General features: G+C 38.2%; 1 protein-coding gene across 2 annotated transcripts; it reads right to left on the reverse strand.

The window, feature by feature from the left end:
- Window positions 1–887: 887 nt before the first annotated feature.
- LOC115919165 (polynucleotide 5'-hydroxyl-kinase NOL9-like) lies at window positions 888–19,907 on the reverse strand. Of its 2 annotated transcripts, none has more exons than XM_030972232.1 (11): window positions 19,829–19,907; window positions 10,561–11,217; window positions 9,249–9,666; window positions 8,441–8,673; window positions 7,842–7,939; window positions 6,987–7,157; window positions 6,354–6,561; window positions 5,628–5,847; window positions 4,652–4,733; window positions 4,029–4,159; window positions 888–3,337 (listed from the first exon to the last, which is right to left on the reverse strand). In XM_030972232.1, exons 2-11 carry the CDS (start codon window positions 11,157–11,159, stop codon window positions 3,212–3,214), a joined length of 2,286 nt encoding a protein of 761 aa, XP_030828092.1. In that variant the 5' UTR covers window positions 11,160–11,217; window positions 19,829–19,907; the 3' UTR covers window positions 888–3,211. The 2 variants fall into 2 exon arrangements, with proteins under 2 accessions (XP_030828092.1, XP_030828091.1); XM_030972231.1 differs by having other exon boundaries at window positions 19,701–19,869.
- Between the last annotated feature and the right edge of the window lie 213 nt (window positions 19,908–20,120).

Genomic DNA, 20,120 nt, shown 5'->3' on the forward strand with positions numbered 1-20,120 from the left:
CGTGTTTGATCCGGATGATGGACAATTAGCCATTTTTTCTTCAGATTTCGAAATATTTTTGTTTTCTTTATTTGCCTTATTGGGATCATTATATGTATCTTTTAGATATTGATTCGTGCATGCTACTTTTGACCTTCAACTCCAGGACCCCCCCCCCCCCCCGTTTCATAAAACTTGTTATTAATAACAAATGCTAAATTCAGTCAAATGCTACGATTTCAGTAGCTTATTACAGTTATTGTAACTTAGTTATTGATGACATGGATTATGAAATAGGTCCCAGGACTAGTTTCAAATTTAAAAAATTCATGAATGGACATACATTTAGGTACTGTAACGGGTGCATTTTCTGTTTTCGATCGTGTAAGTGTAGTTGAATGGAAGGGAGTGGAAGAAAGAATAATTTTGCCTTCCCTTGGGAGGGAAAGGATAAGGGGGAGAGAGATAGAGAGTGAGAGAGAGAGAGAGAGAGAGAATTGGAGAGAAAGGGAGAGAGAGAGAGAGACGAGAGAAAGAGAGGAAGACGAAGAAGCGGTTGAGAGGATATGACTTAAAGACCGTCAATACTACTGGGCCAGAAGGGATTAGACCACACAGCGAGGTCACTGACAGGGTGGCTATCTCATTAACTCAGCTCTCAACTAACATAAGAAAAAGAGGATCATGGGGGACCAACAGCATCAATTGGGGAAGTTTTCTATATAGAGGGAGCAAGTAGCTACAAGTAGGTCAGTGGGGCTTAAATTTCAGGCATGTATTTAGGTGAGAATGTACTGAAATTTAGTTGATTAAAAATAAACACACACAGTAAAAGCAAATATATGATTTCATGTTTAACTCCTAACACACATTCAAGTGTAAAAATTACATAAACAAAGCAATAAAAATTTTGCTATGATAGAAGGCAAATGCAATTTTAATGGCAGAAAGACAGAACTGTTCAACAGCCAAACTTTACCCAATCACCATACATCAATCATATTATTTCATTTGTATTATTTCATTTTAAAAACAAAATTAATTAAAATGGCATTAAAAAGCTGATATTTTGTAAAAATAAGTCACCATTGGAAATGAATAGGTACACAATAATATTGTTTGAAAACTGCTTCAGTAAATGTTCAGATGCAGGAAAATGGGGGGGGGGGGGGGGGGGGGGAGAGTGGTACAGTCTTTGAGTCCCCCCCCCCAAAAAAAAGGCAAATTATATTTTTTGTAACTCATTAGCTATTTTTTGGTTAAATGTGCCCTACCCCACCCCCCTGCAAGCAAATACTGGATCAGAATGGTAGAACATTAATACGACACCAGGAAGGACCAAGAAAAAAAAAAGAACATTTTTTTTTATATGGCTGTGATTGTACAAATGTACAAAGATATGTACATTTTCACATTTTTATAGAAATGCTTAACAATTGCAGCAATATTAGGTACATGATTGAACACTGCCATTTCTACAAATTTGAGGCTATCTGAACAATCGTATATTAATTTATGCAATTCATGATCTATCATTGTGTACTTCAAAACATCATGAGTACCACAGTAAATACGTCTTTCATTTAAAATTATGTTCCTACATCTGGTGTATCAAAAGAGTATAACCGACTTCATCATCGGGAGGAGAGACCCAGAGGGTCACAGTGGTTCAGTTCACCTTTCCCCATCCAGGCACAGGTGATGCCAAAATACTTAATGATAATAACTACTACTGTAAAGTGGCAATTCAATTAGCATTTGGCACAATAGCTCCATATACAATGTATATGCATATCTTATAGAGGAACTAACAGCATAAAATAAAATAAACAAACAGCCACCAAGATTAAAACTAAAAGGATTGCATGACTATGGATTTATCCGACTCTTACAGGATTGTCACACTTGATATAGTCCAGGTCAAGACTGTAATCATCAAAATATATTTTGCTTCAAATTTTTTGAATTCCATTATGTTATAAGAGCTTAACTCAAAAACCTGGCTTCAAAAATATTACTTAAATGAAAAGAAATTCTAACTAAAAGGACAAGAGACTTTGGCGCAGACTAGTCAATGCATCTAATACACACTCATAAACAGAATCCAAGTTCTACTTGAGTTTTATGCATGGGTCTTTTGTATATTATCCTATATTTTTCTTTATACTCACTAAAAGTTCATTCAGGGAAGCACAGGTGCACAGAGTTTCCAAGCTAGGAACTATTACTACTCGACTACTTTGACTAATTAAACTAAAGAACCCGACTAGGCGTAAATAGTCAACTTTGACTGAGCACCAAATATACAACCAACAACAACCACTGAATACCAGGGAAACTATTTGGAGTTGATTTTTTTTATACAAACCAGTGGTACAAAAATATATGTTTTTAAGTAACTGGTCCCCTTAAAAGAAGTTGACACAGGTTGACCTCTTTAAAGAAAATGTCAACCCCTTTACAATTTATCATAGTTATCTATAATCAAAATCCAATGTCTTTACCAAGTTGGAAAATCTTATTACCTATTCGTGCTTTAGAAGGTTGCTATATAGTGAAGAAGGTGTCAACCCATCTTGGTTATTTACAACTTTAAACAAGATGACCCTTTTGAGTTGGAATGTCTTGATACATTTCATAATACAATGTCTCTCTCCTCCCCCTCCCTCCCCCCCCCCTCTCTCTCTCTCTATGATTGTCTCAACAATATGGAAACTTGAGAGCTAGAAAAATATTTTAAGTTATGTCTTGAGGGTATTTAAAGATCTTAGGTCCCATTCCATGTCCTCTCCTAGAAAAGGAGTCAACACATCTTAGTCATCAATATCTTAAACAACATGATTTTTTTGTTAAAATATCTTGAAACACTTCAATAGTTAGGTGTCTCTCCAAGATCTCTTCTGCAATTTTTTTTTAAAAACAAGAATATTCATGAGCTCAGTTATAGATGGCTAAAAAACTAGATGACTCTTTTCAGGCAGCATGTCTCTAGGGCAATTTATATTTTAGGTTTCCTTGAGGAACCTCTCCCCAAGAAAAACGTCACCTCTAGTATTCCTGGGCTCTGTCACGGAATGTACATTAAATTTTTTGTTAAATGACCCCCAGTCATTTTATAATCTTTTAAGCTCTAAAGCACCTTTCCTAATAATGGGTTTAAATTCCAACATTGCCAAGCTCCATAATTAAATTATTAATTATTAAGAGTATGTTGGAATGTGCTGATAAAATATCAAGTTTTTGGAGGCCTCCCTCCAGGGCCTCTCTTGAGGTACGTCTTTGGATGGATGGGCAGGGAGCCAGGGACGTTGGTGTCAAAGCTTTCGCTCAAGTACGGTGCCCCCTTAGTACTGAATTGCTGCAGATATAAAGTGTAAGAACAAACAAAAAAAAGTATCAATAAAATTGGTTTTGCCTAATTGGTAAGTTAGTTTTTTTTTAAATATATTTAAGTTGTTTAGTTCATGTGTTGAAGAATAAAACAAAAATATTGACCTATTTTAATGATTGACTGCTTGACCACTAATAGAATGATTGATTCATGGAGAAGGCTTGCATTTAACACATTGTTTCAGCATATATTAAAAATGTCAAGAGTATATCAAAATCCTTTATGCTACCCACATGTGCCATGTCGATTACGAAAAAAGATGGAGACTTATCTTCATTGTTTCTGATGAATGAATTTCTCCACTACAAGAATGCCAACATTATGTTGCTAAACCATGGTTCACTGTAACTTCAAGGATTAATCCATTATAAGAAATAACCCAAATGCTCCAACACATAATCTGTCATTTGTGGAGGGCCAGATAGGCATATGAATTAATGCCTTTCTATCTCCAAGGAGACATTCACTGGTATCAATTGCTCCAGGCAATATTTCAACAAAGATATACTAGTAGTTTGGGTGCAATTGGGTTGGTTCAAGTTCAGGGTTAAGTTCAAGTCTAGGGTTAAGTTCAAGTGTAGGGTTAATTACAATGTTTGGTGCAGGTTTATAGTCAAAGCTGACCATGTGTTATACAACCATGACAATCACCACCTACCTGGTCAAAGACACATTCTGGAATGAAGGGTGATCCTACAAGAAGTGTGTTGACCTTTGGTAGCAGGTCGTTTGACAATGCTGGCAAGATGTAGAATGCTTTCTTCTGAGGGTCAATACCCCTGATGATACCTTCATAGAGAAACAAAGAGAGAGAAACAATAAAACATTGTAATTCATAAACTGATGTTCAATATCTCCTATTGAAGCATTTGCTTTAATAAAGAGAAGGCCAAGGTGTAGTAAAAGAGAAATATGATTTGTGAGCTCACTTATTTATTTTCAGTCTTATGTGGTAGAAAATTATAGAAGCAACGTATCATGAAAAGGATTATTTTTCAAATGCTCTATTTTAAATATGATTAGAAAGAGCATTAATTTTGAACCCAAGTGTTGGACTTTGATCCCAAATGTGTGTGTGCGTGTGTAGTTCCATATTTGTGTATTATATATCAGCAAGATTGGGTCAGTTTTTCATCATATTAATCGTTTAAGGAACATCGTTCAAAACACCAATTGATTCTTATGGATCGATCTTTTCAAATAATTTCTATTCAATTTTGTTCACAACTCAACTTTATATTTCAATGTTTTTCATGTTGTGTACAGACATTACTAACTTACCTATGCCCAGGCATTCACTGACTGGAGTTGATGTCAGGGTTCTCAGACCTTCGCTACCTTTCTGTACATTGCATCTTTCCAGCTGCATAGGAGTTGATAAGGGTTTGCAGGAGAACACATTCAGTGGTTGGTGAAGAGAGCAAGAGACGGAGAGAGAAATGGGTAGGGAGAAGTGGGGAGAGAGAGATGGGAAGAGAGAAATGGGGTGGGGGGGGGGGTAGAAAGAGAGAGAGAGACAGACAGACAGAGGGAGAAAGAGAGAGAGAGAGAGAGAGAGAGAGTAAAAGGGATATATCTAAATCCAAATTCTAAAACACAAGATACAATCTTAATCAACACCAAGCATGAATTCACATAGCTCATTCAAAATTATAAATATTCATAGATCAAATGCAAACATGCAAAATACGAGGTGAATTATGTAAACAAAGATACGGGTTATCCTTTAAAAATTGATAGTAGATGCCTAGTCCATTAATCCCAAAACCATCATATTTTGTCTAGGACTTCAACTAATTATTTTCTCTCCATTTCAAGACCAATTATCATTTTCTATGGTTCTCATGCAGAGCTGCCAACCTCCAGAACCGAAAATCAGTAATCACAAGGCTCAAAATCAGTAATTTTGGGTATAAATCAGTAATTTCCTATGCGGCGCTATGACTCTAATAAAAACGGCACGCCAACATTGCACAGACACATGATTATCTGACATTTTTGGTGATTTTACTCACACAAAGTTGTTAAATAATGAGTTTCATATCATCACAACACAGTCTTCCAGGAAAAATGGGGGGAAAAAAAAAAAAAAAAAAAAAAAAAAAAAAAAAAAAATCTTTTTTTTTTTTTTTAAATCCGTAATTTTAAACAACATTCCGTAATGGTCGTTAATTTCCGTACCAATTACGGGAAATCCGTACTAGTTGGCAGCTCTGCTCATGGGATCAAGGGGGAGGGTACACCTAATAAACCTCACCTCCTCTTTGCTTGTAGTACACATTGCCACTACACTGGCATTAGCAGCATACAGGATTTGGTTCACCGGTACAGACATATGGCAAATGTGGAGAGCGACATGGCTCCATGGCACCACCCGAGGGCGTATATCTGTGAGGCGTTTGGCGTCAGAATTGAGAGGAAGGAGTGTACTGAAGGCTGCTAGAAGGTTGAGCTCTCGTTGGGAAGACGCTTGGTAGCTGGTGGATGAGGATACAAGTCAAACTCATTCAAACAAAGATGTTACAGTAGTTTGTACTTCATATCTGACTAACTTGGGCTATCATGGCAAAACAAAAGTAAGGATAAGTTCAAGAGATAAAGTGTTGGGTACACATACGACCTCTATCAAGTGGCCATAGAATTTCTCATCTTGAAATTCTTATTTTGCCTCTTGTAAGTATTTCACTCATTACTTCTAAATAATCTTTAGAATGGTCATGTAAATTTCCACACTTAGTGCAATTGTCATGCTTATATTTATAATTGATTCAAGCTCTTGAGACTAATTTGGCCAAGTAATTGTCCAGGATTACACCATTTCATTAGTAATTTGGCTTTTGTTCTTGTTCTTAGTAGGAGAAAGTGAACCTGGAACATCTCTCCTCCAAGTACTACTGGTAGCGTGATACAGGTGTACCACTTCACCGGGTCACCCCCCCCCCCCTCAATGATTTACCCCAGATGTGATGATCCATGTGCATACCTGTCTATTTGGCACTTTGCTTGTATGGTAAGGGTTTGCTTTGGAGGAAGGAGTGGTTGGTCCGTGACAGATGGAATGCTGAAGTAACTCAGATCTCCTTTCTCTTGGCTGAAGAAAGCGACTGGTTTCTCATCGTTTGCAACCAGATGGATAATGTGAGTTGGTTGGGTGATGCGGGCGATCTCTCTCAACAGCTTCAATCCAAGACCTGGATATCATCATAAGAATGCATTGCGTTCGTTGTAGATCAAATTCTTTATGGTGTTAATGCCATATATATGGACTGGTACTACCCTTTTAAAGAGTCTCCTCAAACACCAATGAGTGATAGAAAATTAGCTCCAGAACATTTAGTCTGAGGTGAGATGGCTCTATTCATTAAAACATATAAAGTGAGTAAAGAATAAAGCTTCATTAACAAATGCTGCATTAAAACACCTAAAAAAAATGTCTTGACAAAACAATATATACTTGTTAAGTGGAAATGAATGTCAAGTGGGGATCAAATATAGCTGTGTACAGCATATACCCATATGCCTTCTCTATAATCAATGTGTCATACACCTGTCATCAATGGTTCAACATCTATTCTGAATCATTAACAAAAAAAGAATAGAAAAGAATTCAACAAACCTTCAACCCATCCCATGGTATTGATAAACAATGGAAGATGTGATAAACTGTCACGGTATTGCCTGTTGAGGGCAGCCATCATCTTGAGGTAATTCTCTGCATGATCTTCAACATTCACATCTCCAAGGAAGTAAGCCTTCTCTGCATTCTGAAGATGAGTGAATGGTGGCCCTAAGATAAAAGATATATAACAATATGACTCAACTCCGTTCATAATCATCAATGCATGAGATGAGCTAGAATGATTTTGAACATGATAAATCTCAAGTAACTTCTTAAAGCCAACTTCGGTCCTACATAATTATATTTCAAAAGAAGCAACAAAATCAGAGAAATAGAAACTGATGACAATCAGACAGTTTATAAGCTGTTCAATGATATGGAATTTCATGTCAATAACAATATCACAACTTCAATATATACGTTACTTGATTTTCCTTAAATCTGTATTGGTCTGTTTCATTTTTCTGCTCCATCAAAAGAAAATTATTCTGGGACCTGGGTTGAACTTTAAGAAAATTAACAGAATATCTAACCTAAAAGAGATGGAAAAGGAAAGAAGACAGACATAAAAAACAAAGACTACAAGAGAAATAAAGAGAGAGAGACAGAGAGGGAGGGAGAAAGAGAGAGAGAGAGAGAGAGAGAGAGAGAGAGAGAGAGAAATAGAGAACAAAAGAATGAAAGTATACCCCCCCCCCCAAAAAAAAAAAAAAAAAATGAACAAGAGATAAGTGGAGAGAGGGGAAGGAAGGATTACTGATAAGCATGAAAACATAACTAAAAGGAAGGCAAGTAAATTTGTGTAAGCTACTGTATTAATTAATACCGAAACATTCAATACATATTCCTTACCTAATAATGCTTGCTTGATGGTATGAAGAGACAAAATAGCTGGTGCAGTGAATTCACATTGACCTGGGTCACATTCTAAGTAACCTACATGTTGAGAACTTCATGTAAATGAAATGAAAAATAAAATCAAACATAAAGATCAGAAACATTTGCAGATTAGAAGACAAAATCCTCACAATGTGAAAGGCAATCAGATGAGCTCATGTTTGCTCAGTCACACAGCCCTTAATCTGGTAAGTATTACGGAAAAGATAATATCTTTATCATACAAATCATTTAAGTATTTGCATATTTCATTATCCCCTGAGCTTTATGCTGTGCAGAAAAAGGAATGTTCTGAATCGCATGCTCCCTAGAACAGATTTTGAAAGGTCATCTGAACACATGCTTTTCTCATTTCTTGGATTTTGAACATCACACTACATGAATACAGTACCAATTTAATACCCGGATTGAGAGAAGCTACATATGATAGATGAAAGGCCCAAAGAAACTACTCCACCGGTTTCACTGAGATGACCATAGAGTGCAGATCAATGCAATCCTTAACACTCAATTCCTACAAACTGCTCATCTTGCACAGTATCTGCAATACTTACATAGTTAGCAGCCTGTTAGTTAGGTACCGCAGAGCTGTGGACTTGCCAGAGTTCTTAGCCCCGACAAACATGACTCTAGGTGGGACTATGTCACCCTTTACAGCGTCAAGCACAGCCTGAGCAGTCACATCATAGTCCTGGTGAAGCTGAATCACGTTCTGATGATGGGTTGTCCCAGGATTGATGAATAAGCCAACTTTGTCACAGATAGCAATATCTGACTTCTGAAGCATCTATATTGAAGGGAGAAATGATGGTATCACTCAAACATACTACACAGAAAACTTGATAAATACTAGAAACAAAATGTACATTTTTGCCCCTCAAACTTAAAAAAAGCCCTTGTAACACAGTCTGACATGAAGCTATAATGCATTTCACAGAAAATATATATAAAACAATGTCAAGACTGGCTAGGAATTAGCCATTACTTATGGAATAGTCCATATATCCAAGAATGGAATAAACTAGTGTCTTTTATGCCAGCTTTTGAAGTGTCTGTTTTTATGATGAGGGAATTACCGTCCTCCTCTTCATGTTTTCACAGGCTTTTCCCTACATGTAGATCAATGTAATTTTATTTTTGTGCAAGACCTAAAAATGTCCCTTCTCTTCTTGATGACAACATCATCTTGTCTGTTTGGATCCAGAAGGGCATTAACTCTGTGTTACAGCAAATGATTTAATGCCCTTTTTACTACAAACAGACCATTAGAGTATACTCTCATATGATTCAATGCAATATCTGCCATAGCCTACTCCTCTTATTACAGTTATCTGATGAGTGCGAATCACCAGTGAGGATTACCTTCTTAGCACTACCTCCACTGTAGAGATTTTTATGAGCCACATGACTTGTGATGAAGCTGCTAGGCTGATGATTCAGCTTTGACACCAACACCAGAACAGATTCACTCTTCATCTCAGCAAGCACTTCCTGCGCCGTCATGGAATCTGGATGCAGAGTGGAAATGGTGTGCAGCAATGCATTCCTCTCTGTCTGTTCCAGTTCTCTCCCCTCAGAGCGGTCGGTCTCCAGGCACTTGGAGCTGACAATGATAGGACAGTAGATGGGTACAGGGCTGGGGGTCTGGGGGGTTATCTCGTACCCATGGGCGACGACTGTTCCGTAGAGAGAGGAGATCTCAGCTAGGCCCCTGACAGGCATTCGAGTGCCTCCTTGCAAGAGGAGGAGATATGCTGATCCACTCTGCAGTGATATTAATCTGTTTACAGAGAGATTACAAATATGACACAACAAAGATGATTTACACATTGTATCATATATACATTACAGATATGTTAATCTCTGGTAAAAATGTAATGGAACAATATAACAGTAGCAATGTCCTGTGAAAATTGAATTTTTTTAAAAAGAGCTCTCATACTTGAAATAATACAAAATAATTTACATACGAGGATGAAGTACTAGTGCATGTTTGTGGAGTCCCATTGAGCAATATCTGTGTCCAGAGTCGAATTGCTGTGATTTTAAAGGTAAAACAAACTTTTGGTATGGGGTCATGAATTTGGTTCAAATGAACATCTTGGAAGCATATGCGACTTTACAATATCCAATGGTCGTTGTCGCGGTTGAAATTGAAATTGTAAATAATAACCTGTTTATGATGTACAGCTCCCTCTCAAAACCGATATTCTTTAGCTTTAAACAATGTTTCTTGACTACAATCGACCCATTTGCTATTCCCCTTTGGAAATTAATTATCAGAACTGCATACTCTGAGATTTTCATGGTTGCAGCTACCATGGAATGGCTCAAGGCGCTACTTGAAATATTCTTAACTTACCAGGAGCACCGGTAATTTATTTATTATTCAATTTCTCAAAGGCAAAAGTGTTAAGGTGCTATATTTTCTAGTGCTTATAATACATCTACTGGGGCATCCAAATATATCAAAACTTTAATGAATTACTATTCATCCAATTTTTAAAAATTTCACAAAACTTTACATTACCTGTAAGCAAGTTATAGTCAATTTTTATAAAATTCTGATGACCTGATGAAACATTCAGCATTACTTCTAGACAGGCTTTTATTCCAAAATGAAATAACAAACCCGGTACTCAAGATTTTGTTTAAGTGTTAGACAATTACTCACTTATAATTTTGGGCCTCATCATAGCTACCCACTGCTCCCTGCATAGACTCCAATGGAGGAGCAGTCAGTCCATCTGAATGGTCGCCTCCTTCATCCATGGGTAACGATGAGCAGGATGAGGACAGCGATGATGATGACTGATCATTTCTTGACGAGTTGCTATCAAAGGATTCTTCCAAAGCGGTGGGAGCCATGGACACTGGTTGGAAGCTGTGACTCCCGGTGCCTTCGTCAGGTGAGAGGGAACTACTGTTGCCAGAGAGGTTACCGGAATCATCCTGGAATGAAGTATCAATGATTGTCACCTGGGTGTCCTTAGCTGGGGTCAAGTTCAGGGCCGAGACTCCTTGAGGGCTCCTGTGCTCCTGTCGACCTCTCTTTGCAGATGGAGCACCCAGTGGGGTGAACACCTCTCCAAGAGAGTCCAGCTTACCACTCCTGGATCTCCCTGCTTTGCCTCCTTCATCTTGGAGCTCACATACCTCAACCAACTTGGGATCGGGTGCAGACCTTTTTCCTGGTGCCGACTTCTTTCCCCGTCCTAACTTTTTACGTATTGAATTTGACATGCTTTTCTTTTTGTCACGAACAGGCTTCATATCATATCTTTTAGGAGAGATTGAATTCTACCATTGGGTTCACAGAGGATCTTCCTGTCTGTACATGAATGAGAACATACAAAGTTAGGTAAGAATAGTCAGCTAATACATCTTCTTTGTGAATAACTAATCAAGTTTTACCAATATCAAGTTATAAGCTTAAACATGGATTGCAGTTTCTTATAGGGGTTTTCTGACATGAAGCAGGGGGAGGGGGTATTTTACCAATGCTCGATCCAGGAGCCTGGGCATCATTTAAAGAAAGCAGGATAAGTACAGGTTCACCATCATCCCATTGAAACTTGTGTTAAATTTAATACACGCATTCCAAGGGTTTTCAGCGAACATGTACCATCACTGTTTTGTGAAACAATGCCCTGATATCTTTCACTGTTCATGTGTCATTAGGATTACTTTTTAAATAGAATAAAATAAATCTATGAACAAATGAAATTCACTTCATATTGTCCCACACATTTCTCAAAATTAAAGATCATGATTAAGAATTTCAACCTACCAAATAAAAACAAATAAAATGGCTCATGCAACACTTATTTTGTTATTTCCTTTGGAATTTTAAGACAAGGTAGTCATTGATGATAGAAGCGATATATTTAAAACTGTTAAATGCTGATGAGAAATGCTGACAACAGTGTAAAAGATGATTTACATATTTTTGAAGAAAAGAATCATTAAATTCATAATGTAATATAAAGTCACAAACAATTACGGTAGGCATACTATTTTATGTTGTATGGAAGTGAATGTGAGATCATCTTTGGTTCTTAAGCCCCCTTTTTTTTAATCTGCTGGGATATATGCCATTCAAGGTACCAGTAGGCGATAGCCATAGGTACGCAGAATGTGCTCCATTATGGAGGAACATGTTGAGAAGTAAGAAAATGCAAACATATAAAATGGACCACCACACTAATGGCACTTTCTCTTTGGAGAGGGATGCCGGATATGTCACAAGTCGTCCATTCCATTTCTGAATCCCTTTTTATCTATTAATGCACCGACATATTTCTGTCTCACATCTCATCCCTCTCTCTCCATCCCACACAAACACACACACACACACACACACAATCTCTCTCTCTCTCTCGATGATTAAAGTTCCTCTAAAGTGTTGGGAGCTCCCAAAATTGGATATGAAATTTCACTTAAATTCTATTATAATGTGAAAGAGGATGTCATTTAATTAAGACACATTTCTGCAAGGATTTAAAAAAAAATGTGTGTGAAGTTGAATATTGATGGAAGAATACAAAATTTGGGTTTTGTGCCTACAACTACAACAAGTATAACAGAAAACCCAAATTAGACCTAGTCTAGATCTATGTATTCTTTTGTCAATATTTGTCTTCAAACACGTTTTTGGGGGGAAATCTTTGCAGAAGTGTGTCTTTTAAATGGCATCCTCTTTCACATGATACAATTTTTAGGTGAAATTTTGCCATCAAATTTGGGACAAATTTGGGGCTCCCAAACTCCCAACACTTAAAGACATCGTTTAACAATGTTAAATCTGAGATGCATGGTCCTACGTGTTATCAGTGTCTGTAAAATGGTGTAATATTGAAGTCCTCAAAAAAATAAAAATCTTTAAGTGACCGGTTTTACCATATGTACTGTACTCATTATCCCGAATCGACTGCAGTGTTATAATTTTGATCTCCAATCATAAATATCTTGATAATTAGACAGCCGATTGGCTTGTAGAAGTCATGGGATTCCTGACTGACCTAAGGTTTATGGTAGCCTCTAATCGGGCACATCTACAAGGAGGTCAATGAATATGCATATCAGTGACGTCGTGTCAATTCATGAATATTGATGTTCTTGACTGCGCGCGTACGATCGTACGTACGTACGTACGTGCAGAATTGGGGTCATGACTGTACAATGAAGGTAATACGTGCAACACAGTGGTTCAGCCAAATCAGGGCAAAATCTTACCATTATACAGTTGTATTGTCCGTGATTATGAGGTAGAAGTGTTTGAGTGTTAAGTAAATTTATTTAGTGTGGATTTTGATACATTTTTGATACAGTTTATACAAAAATGGCGATTCTTTTGGTCGTTTTTTAACTCCATAAAACGCGTGACCTACTCGGTCGTCGGCTAAACCACCTCCCTGTAGATGTGCCCGCCTACGTACCTCTACATGACTTATGCCCGATCGAGATAGGGATCGAGTTGTGTAATAAAATAGTATTCTATATTCAATATCCGAGAGTTAACGGATGTAACATTAAAGCTCCCTTAAATATGAGTTTCACAAATATCAATTTATCTTCTTTTCATGGATTTTCTTTGGATTCTACGTGTTTTACGTTGTCAAACAACCACCTCCCTGTAGATGTGCCCGCCTCCCGCTACATGTGCCCGAAATAGGGGATACTGTAGTAAGGCATACAACTTATTAGTTGTATATTGAATTCCCGACATGTCATGAATATAATAAAGCTTCCTAAGATACAAATGAGTTTCATAAATATCAATTTATCTTCTTTTCATTGATTTTCGTTGGATTTTACGTGTTTTAAGTTATCAAAACATGCACCTCCCTGTAGATGTGCCCGCCTCCCGCTACATGTGCCCGAGATAGGGGAAATGAAGTGCATACAACTAGTGTTGTATGTCATGTTATGAATATAATAAAGCTCCTACGATACAAATGAGTTTCATAAATATTAATTTATCTTCTTTTCATGGATTTTTTTTGGATTCTACGTGTTTTACGTTGTCAAACAACCACCTCCCTGTAGATGTGCCCGCCTTTGTGCCAGAGATAGGGGATATGTAGTAAGGCATACAACTTAGTGTTGTAGCCTATATTGAATTTCCGACATGTCATGAATATAATAAAGCTTCATAAGATACAAATGAGTTTCATAAATATCAATTTATCTTCTTTTCATGGATTTTCTTTGGATTCTACGTGTTTTACGTTGTCAAATAACCACCTCCCTGTAGATGTGCCCGCCTCCCGCTACATGTGCCCGAGATAGGGGATATGTACAACTTATAGTTGTAGCCTATATTGAATTTCCGACATGACTGTCATGAATATAATAAAGCTTCCTAAGATACAAAGGAGTTTCATAAATATCAATTTATCTTCTTTTCATGGATTTTCTTTGGATTCTACGTGTTTTACGTTGCCAAACAACCACCTCCCTGTAGATGTGCCCGCCTCCCGCTACATGTGCCCGAGATAGGGGAAATGTAGTGAGGCATCGACTAGTGTTGTATATTGAATTTCCGTCGTGTCATGGATATAATAAAGCTTCCTAAGATACAATTGAGTTTCACAAATATCAATTTATCTTCTATTTTCATGGATTTTCTTTGGATTCTACGTGTTTTACGTTGTCAAACAACCACCTCCCTGTAGATGTGCCCGCCTCCCGCTACATGTGCCCGAGATAGGGGATATGTAGTAAGGCATACAACTTAGTGTTGTATATTGAATTCCCGACATGTCATGAATATAATAAAGCTTCCTAAGATACAAATGAGTTTCATAAATATCAATTTATCTTCTTTTCATTGATTTTCGTTGGATTTTACGTGTTTTAAGTTATCAAAACATGCACCTCCCTGTAGATGTGCCCGCCTCCCGCTACATGTGCCCGAGATAGGGGAAATGCAGTGGCGGATCCAGGGGGGGGGGGGGGGGGGCCGGGGGGCCCGGGGGGCCCGGCCCCCCCCTTGAGAAAAAAATCATGTAAAATCACGTGATTTTTACTTTTTTTGGGGGTTGGGCCCCCCCCCCCCTGGCGCTCAAGAGGGGGGGGGGGGGTGCAAATTAATTTTTTTTTGAGGATCAAAAAAAAAAAATGTGCTCACTACCCCCCCCCCCCCCTTTCTCTTTCTCTCCTCTTTCCCTTTCCCTTCCCTTCCTTCCCTCTCTCTCTTTTAGATTTGCTGGGGGTGGGGGGCAAGGTCATTTTGACCCCCACCCGCTCCACACATTGTTGGCGGGATTAACCGCAACTGATCTCCCCTTCTTTTCTCCCTTTTCTTTTCTTCTTCCTCTTTTTTGTTCCCTTTTAGCTCTCCTCTTTTCCTTTTCATTCCTTTTCTCTTTTTTTAGCAGGGACGGGGGGGGGGGGGGGGGGGGGGGGGTGGGGGGCAAGGGCCTTCCCCCTATCCACAACTTGTTGGCGGGAAAATTGCAACTGATATCCCCCTTCTTTTCTTTTCTTCTTCCTCTTTTTTCCTTCCCTTTATCTCCTCTTTTCCTTTTTTCTTTCCCTTTCCTTCCTTCTCTTTTATTTTTGGATGGGGGGGGGGGGCAACAGCCTGGAAGGCAAGTCCCCCCCCCCCCGATCTCCTTCTTCCCTCTTTTCTTTTCTTCTTCCTCTTCTTTTTTCCCTTTCTCTCTTTCCCTTTCCCTTCTTTTCCTTCTCGCTCTCTCCTTTTTTTTTCTTTTTTTTTTGGCTGGGGGCTCGGCCCTCCCTTGATCCGCGCTTGGTAACACCTACCTTTTAACTTTGTTTAACAGTGTAGAGGCCTGTATTTAAAATCAGTATCCTTTAATATGATTGTTGATTATTACTCAGTATACTTTTGAGTAATTTATTTGTTTGATAATGATTCATTTGACGGACTACTTTCTTTGGGTATGTTAATGTTTTCTGTAAGGTAATTTGTTTGTGTAAATATAATATAACAGTGTTTCAAGAACGAAACAGTGCATACGAGCAGGGGCGTTTCCAAAGAGGGGAGTGTGGGGGTGCGACAACCCCCCCCCCCCCCCACCTGTCAGGATATTGTCGGTAAAATTGCGCTGCCGTCGGGAAAAAAGAGATAAGGGGGAGGGGAAGAAAGAGAGGGAAAGAAAAGAAAAATAGGAAAATGAAAAGAAAGGAAAGAAAGGATAGGAAAGGAAAAAAAGGGAAAAGAAAGGAGAGAGAAAAAGAGGGAGGAGAGGAAAGAAAGGAAAAGAAAGAAAAGGAAAAAAAGGAAAAAGGAAGAAGAAAACAAAAAGAGAAAAAGGAAACAAGTGGAGGTAAGAGCCTGATAGAGGAGGGGTGGGAGTAAACGAGAGAGGGGGTTGTTGGGTGGAGTTGTCTCGTCGAGGGAGCAAGAAAGACACGCGGGGTTGGGCCGGAACACGAGCCTACTTACTGTCCGGAGAGGGGTGAGAGGTGGGGGGGGGGGCACTTCGGAATTGTGATTTGTTTGAGACTTTGGGGGATAGGGGGCTTGAACACTTTCGGACCTTGACGGTTTTCGCGTCATGTATCGTACAAAGAGATAATGCAATCCAAATATGAATCAAACATTTATTGTCTTTTTTGTTGGGGTGAGGGTGATGGTGATGGGTATAAGGAGGTCTGATAAGGTCCTTTTAGTGCAACACAATTAAAGTAAAAAAATGCCGTGAGAAATTTGTCTTCGTTTTTATTTTGGGGTGGGATATCTAGCCCTCGTAGCAACAAGGGGGCCTGATATAATGATAAACACAGAACAAACACATGCAAAATACGGAATGTAAACATAAATTTGAATGCAGGTTCAATAAAAAATAATCATTGATTAATTCATTCGAGACATGGTAAATTCAAAGCAAACACAGAAAATAAATGTATTAGTTATTCGAGTCGATATATACATGCTTAAAGGTTCACACACGAAATATAGATAATCAATTAATTTCAATAACCAAACCATAATAAAAAAGAAAGAAAATACAACAAAGGGAACACATAGAACGAAAATTAAGGCTGATGTAAGTTGTCATGAAACAAGATAGATAATTATAGAACAAACACATCATAATATACATATCACCTGTCAATTCATCATACACATTGAGAACAGGAATATATTGTTGTGTTTTTTGTTTTGTTTTTGTGAAAAAGCATTATATATTGTCATCCTATATGCTCACTGTCTCCCACGAGTTTGAAATAGTGTCTTATTGTCGGGGTCATCTCGTAGGAGAGGTTGGTAATCATAAAGCATATATATATTGTCTTACTGTCACGTTCTAAATCTGTCTTTTTTTCGGTCGAGGTGGTTTCCTTGTAAAATTTCGTCTTGTCACCAAAGATTGACTATCAGTTGAGGGGGGGGGGGATATTTCACACAAGGGGGACAAATTACGAAAGGATTACGTGTGTGTTATGTTTCCCTTTTTTGTCACCACTGGAGCGGGGGAAATATATTAGCTAGATAATGGGGATGTTTTTATATAATTATCAAAGCTAAAAGAAAATAAAGGCCTACTTTTAAAAACACATAATATAGGGGACGCTACCGTTTGCTTAATGCCTTACGATCGCAAAATCGTATCTTATTTGACTTAAAATCTTGAAAATATTACTTCCTTACATTATTATGAGGAGGAAAAAAAATCGTGCAATATTGTATATTTACGAAAAGTTTGAATATTTTATATAATCTAACTCCCTACAACCAGGGGCGTCCCCAAATGGGGTGTGGGGGTGCGACACCCCCGTCTGTCAGGATATTGTCCGGAAAAGGAGGAAGAAAGAGAAAAAGAGGAAGGATAGGAAAGAAAGGAAAAGAAAGAAAAGGAAGAAAAGGAGCAAAAGAAGAAGAAAAAAGAGAAAAAGAAAACAAAAGAAACAGGGGATGAAAGAGAGAGAGAGAGAGAGAGAGAGAGAGGGGGGTAAGAGCCTGAGAGAAAGGGGGTGAGTAAGAAAGAGGGGGTATGTTTGGTGGAGTCGCCACGTCGAGGGAGCAAGAAAGATACGCATAGATATAAAATAATATATATATATAAATTAATGTCTGGCTACACCATTATCTCGGGCACATGTAGCGGGAGGCGGGCACATCTACAGGGAGGTGATTGTTAGACAACGTAAAACACGTAGAATCCAAAGAAAATCCATGAAAAGAAGATATTTATGAAACTCATTTGTATCTTAGGAAGCTTTATTATATTCATGACATGTCGAAAATTCAATATACAACACTAGTTGTATGCCTCACTACATTTCCCCTATCTCGGGCACATGTAGGCCTAGCGGGAGGCGGGCACATCTACAGGGAGGTGCATGTTTTGATAACTTAAAACACGTAAAATCCAAGGAAATCAATGAAAAGAAGATAAATTGATATTTATGAAACTCATTTGTATCTTAGGAAGCTTTATCATATTCATGACATGTCGAAAATTCAATATACAACACTAAGTTGTATGCCTTACTACATATCCCCTGTCTCGGGCACATGTAGCGGGAGGCGGGCACATCTACAGGGAGGTGGTTGTTTGACAACGTAAAACACGTAGAATCCAAAGAAAATCCATGAAAAGAAGATAAATTGATATTTGTGAAACTCAATTGTATCTTAGGAAGCTTTATTATATCCATGACACGACGGAAATTCAATATACAACACTAGTCGATGCCTCACTATACATTTCCCCTATCTCGGGCACATGTAGCGGGAGGCGGGCACATCTACAGGGAGGTGGTTTAGCCGACGATCGAGTTGGTCACTTGTTTTTTGGAGTTAAAAAGCGACCAAAAGAATCGCCAATTTTGTATAAACTGTATCAAAAATGTATCAAAATCCACACTAAATAAATTTACTTAACACTCAAACACTTCTACCTCATAATCACGGACAATACAAATGTATAATGGTAAGATTTTGCCCTGATTTGTGTTGCACGTATTACCTTCATTGAACAGTCATGACCCCAATTCTGCACGTACGTACGTACGATCGTACGCGCGCAGTCAAGAACATCAATATTCATGACTTGACAAGACGTCACTGATATGCATATTCATTGACCTCCTTGTAGATGTGCCCGATTAGAGGCTACCAAGGTTTATAGACTCTAAATAGGCCTAAATCTAGATCTACGGACCTTTTCTCATTATGATTGCAGCATGAGCTTAATCCACGGTTTTGTTTTAGAATCTGACTCTGAGGCAATGCTACCGAGTCACTTTAAGAGGAGCTGGAAGTGTAATCACTGATCACCCCTCTCTCTCTCTCTCTCTATCTCTCATCCTCAATCTTTCTTTTCCATCAACAAACTAAATGATTCAATAGCCAGCTCTCATTTTAAGTTAACATTTGACATCTTATACAAGCTAATGCCTAATAGTTTGACTCTTGGTTAGTAAATATGTCGTCGAGTCGTCATAGATTTTGAGACATCAAGTTTTGAGAAGCACATCCTTATCCTAGACTATCCTAGGTCTAGACCAAATTTTTCTGTAAAGACTAAAGAGACAGAAAAATTCGGTCAAATCCTATCCGCACCTCCAGTTAAAAACTCAGATGAGTATTTTAGAGGACCAACCAACAAAGTACCAAGCACTCACACAAATCAAAACTAACTTCCCACACAGAACTCGACATGCACTTGGCGCACTCATTCTCAATCTCAACTGCGTCTCTCTGAATCTGACTAGACTGCAAAACATGAACACACACACAAACACGACAAGCAACATGTTGTTAGCAATTAGAATGAAGTTAGAAAGACATTATATTTACAACAAAATAGGCAAACTTTGAATGACTTCACTGACCAAGACAGCTGCACGTTCACTCCAATATCACTGCTCAAATGTTGAAATAAGAGGACAAATCTCTAACTTAAAAGCAGCTGAGCCTGCATCAACCCGGAGAAGACTCAATACCGGACAATAATAATTACCTGTCATCACTTCTTTCACCATACATACCATGTACACCACAGCGGCTAGCTAGCTAGCTAGCGCAGCTGAGATTGGCTCTAGATCCTAGACAACTCGTCCCGTAAAAAGCTCGATGTGCAGGTTAGGATATTTCATTTTCATTAATTTATTTCACTCTACTGGTACTATATGTCACATTTGCAGGCCCAAAAAATGAAAAAGTTAAATTCCAACTGCATTTGAAAGATATTACTAATTTAGAACTTCCCTAAAAAAAGGTGGGGCTTGAAAATGTCTTCAAGTGGGAAAATA

The sequence above is a fragment of the Strongylocentrotus purpuratus genome, unplaced genomic scaffold, assembly GCF_000002235.5.
Source record: "Strongylocentrotus purpuratus isolate Spur 01 unplaced genomic scaffold, Spur_5.0 spur5_scaffold_6, whole genome shotgun sequence".
Classification (NCBI taxonomy): Eukaryota; Metazoa; Echinodermata; class Echinoidea; order Camarodonta; family Strongylocentrotidae; genus Strongylocentrotus; species Strongylocentrotus purpuratus.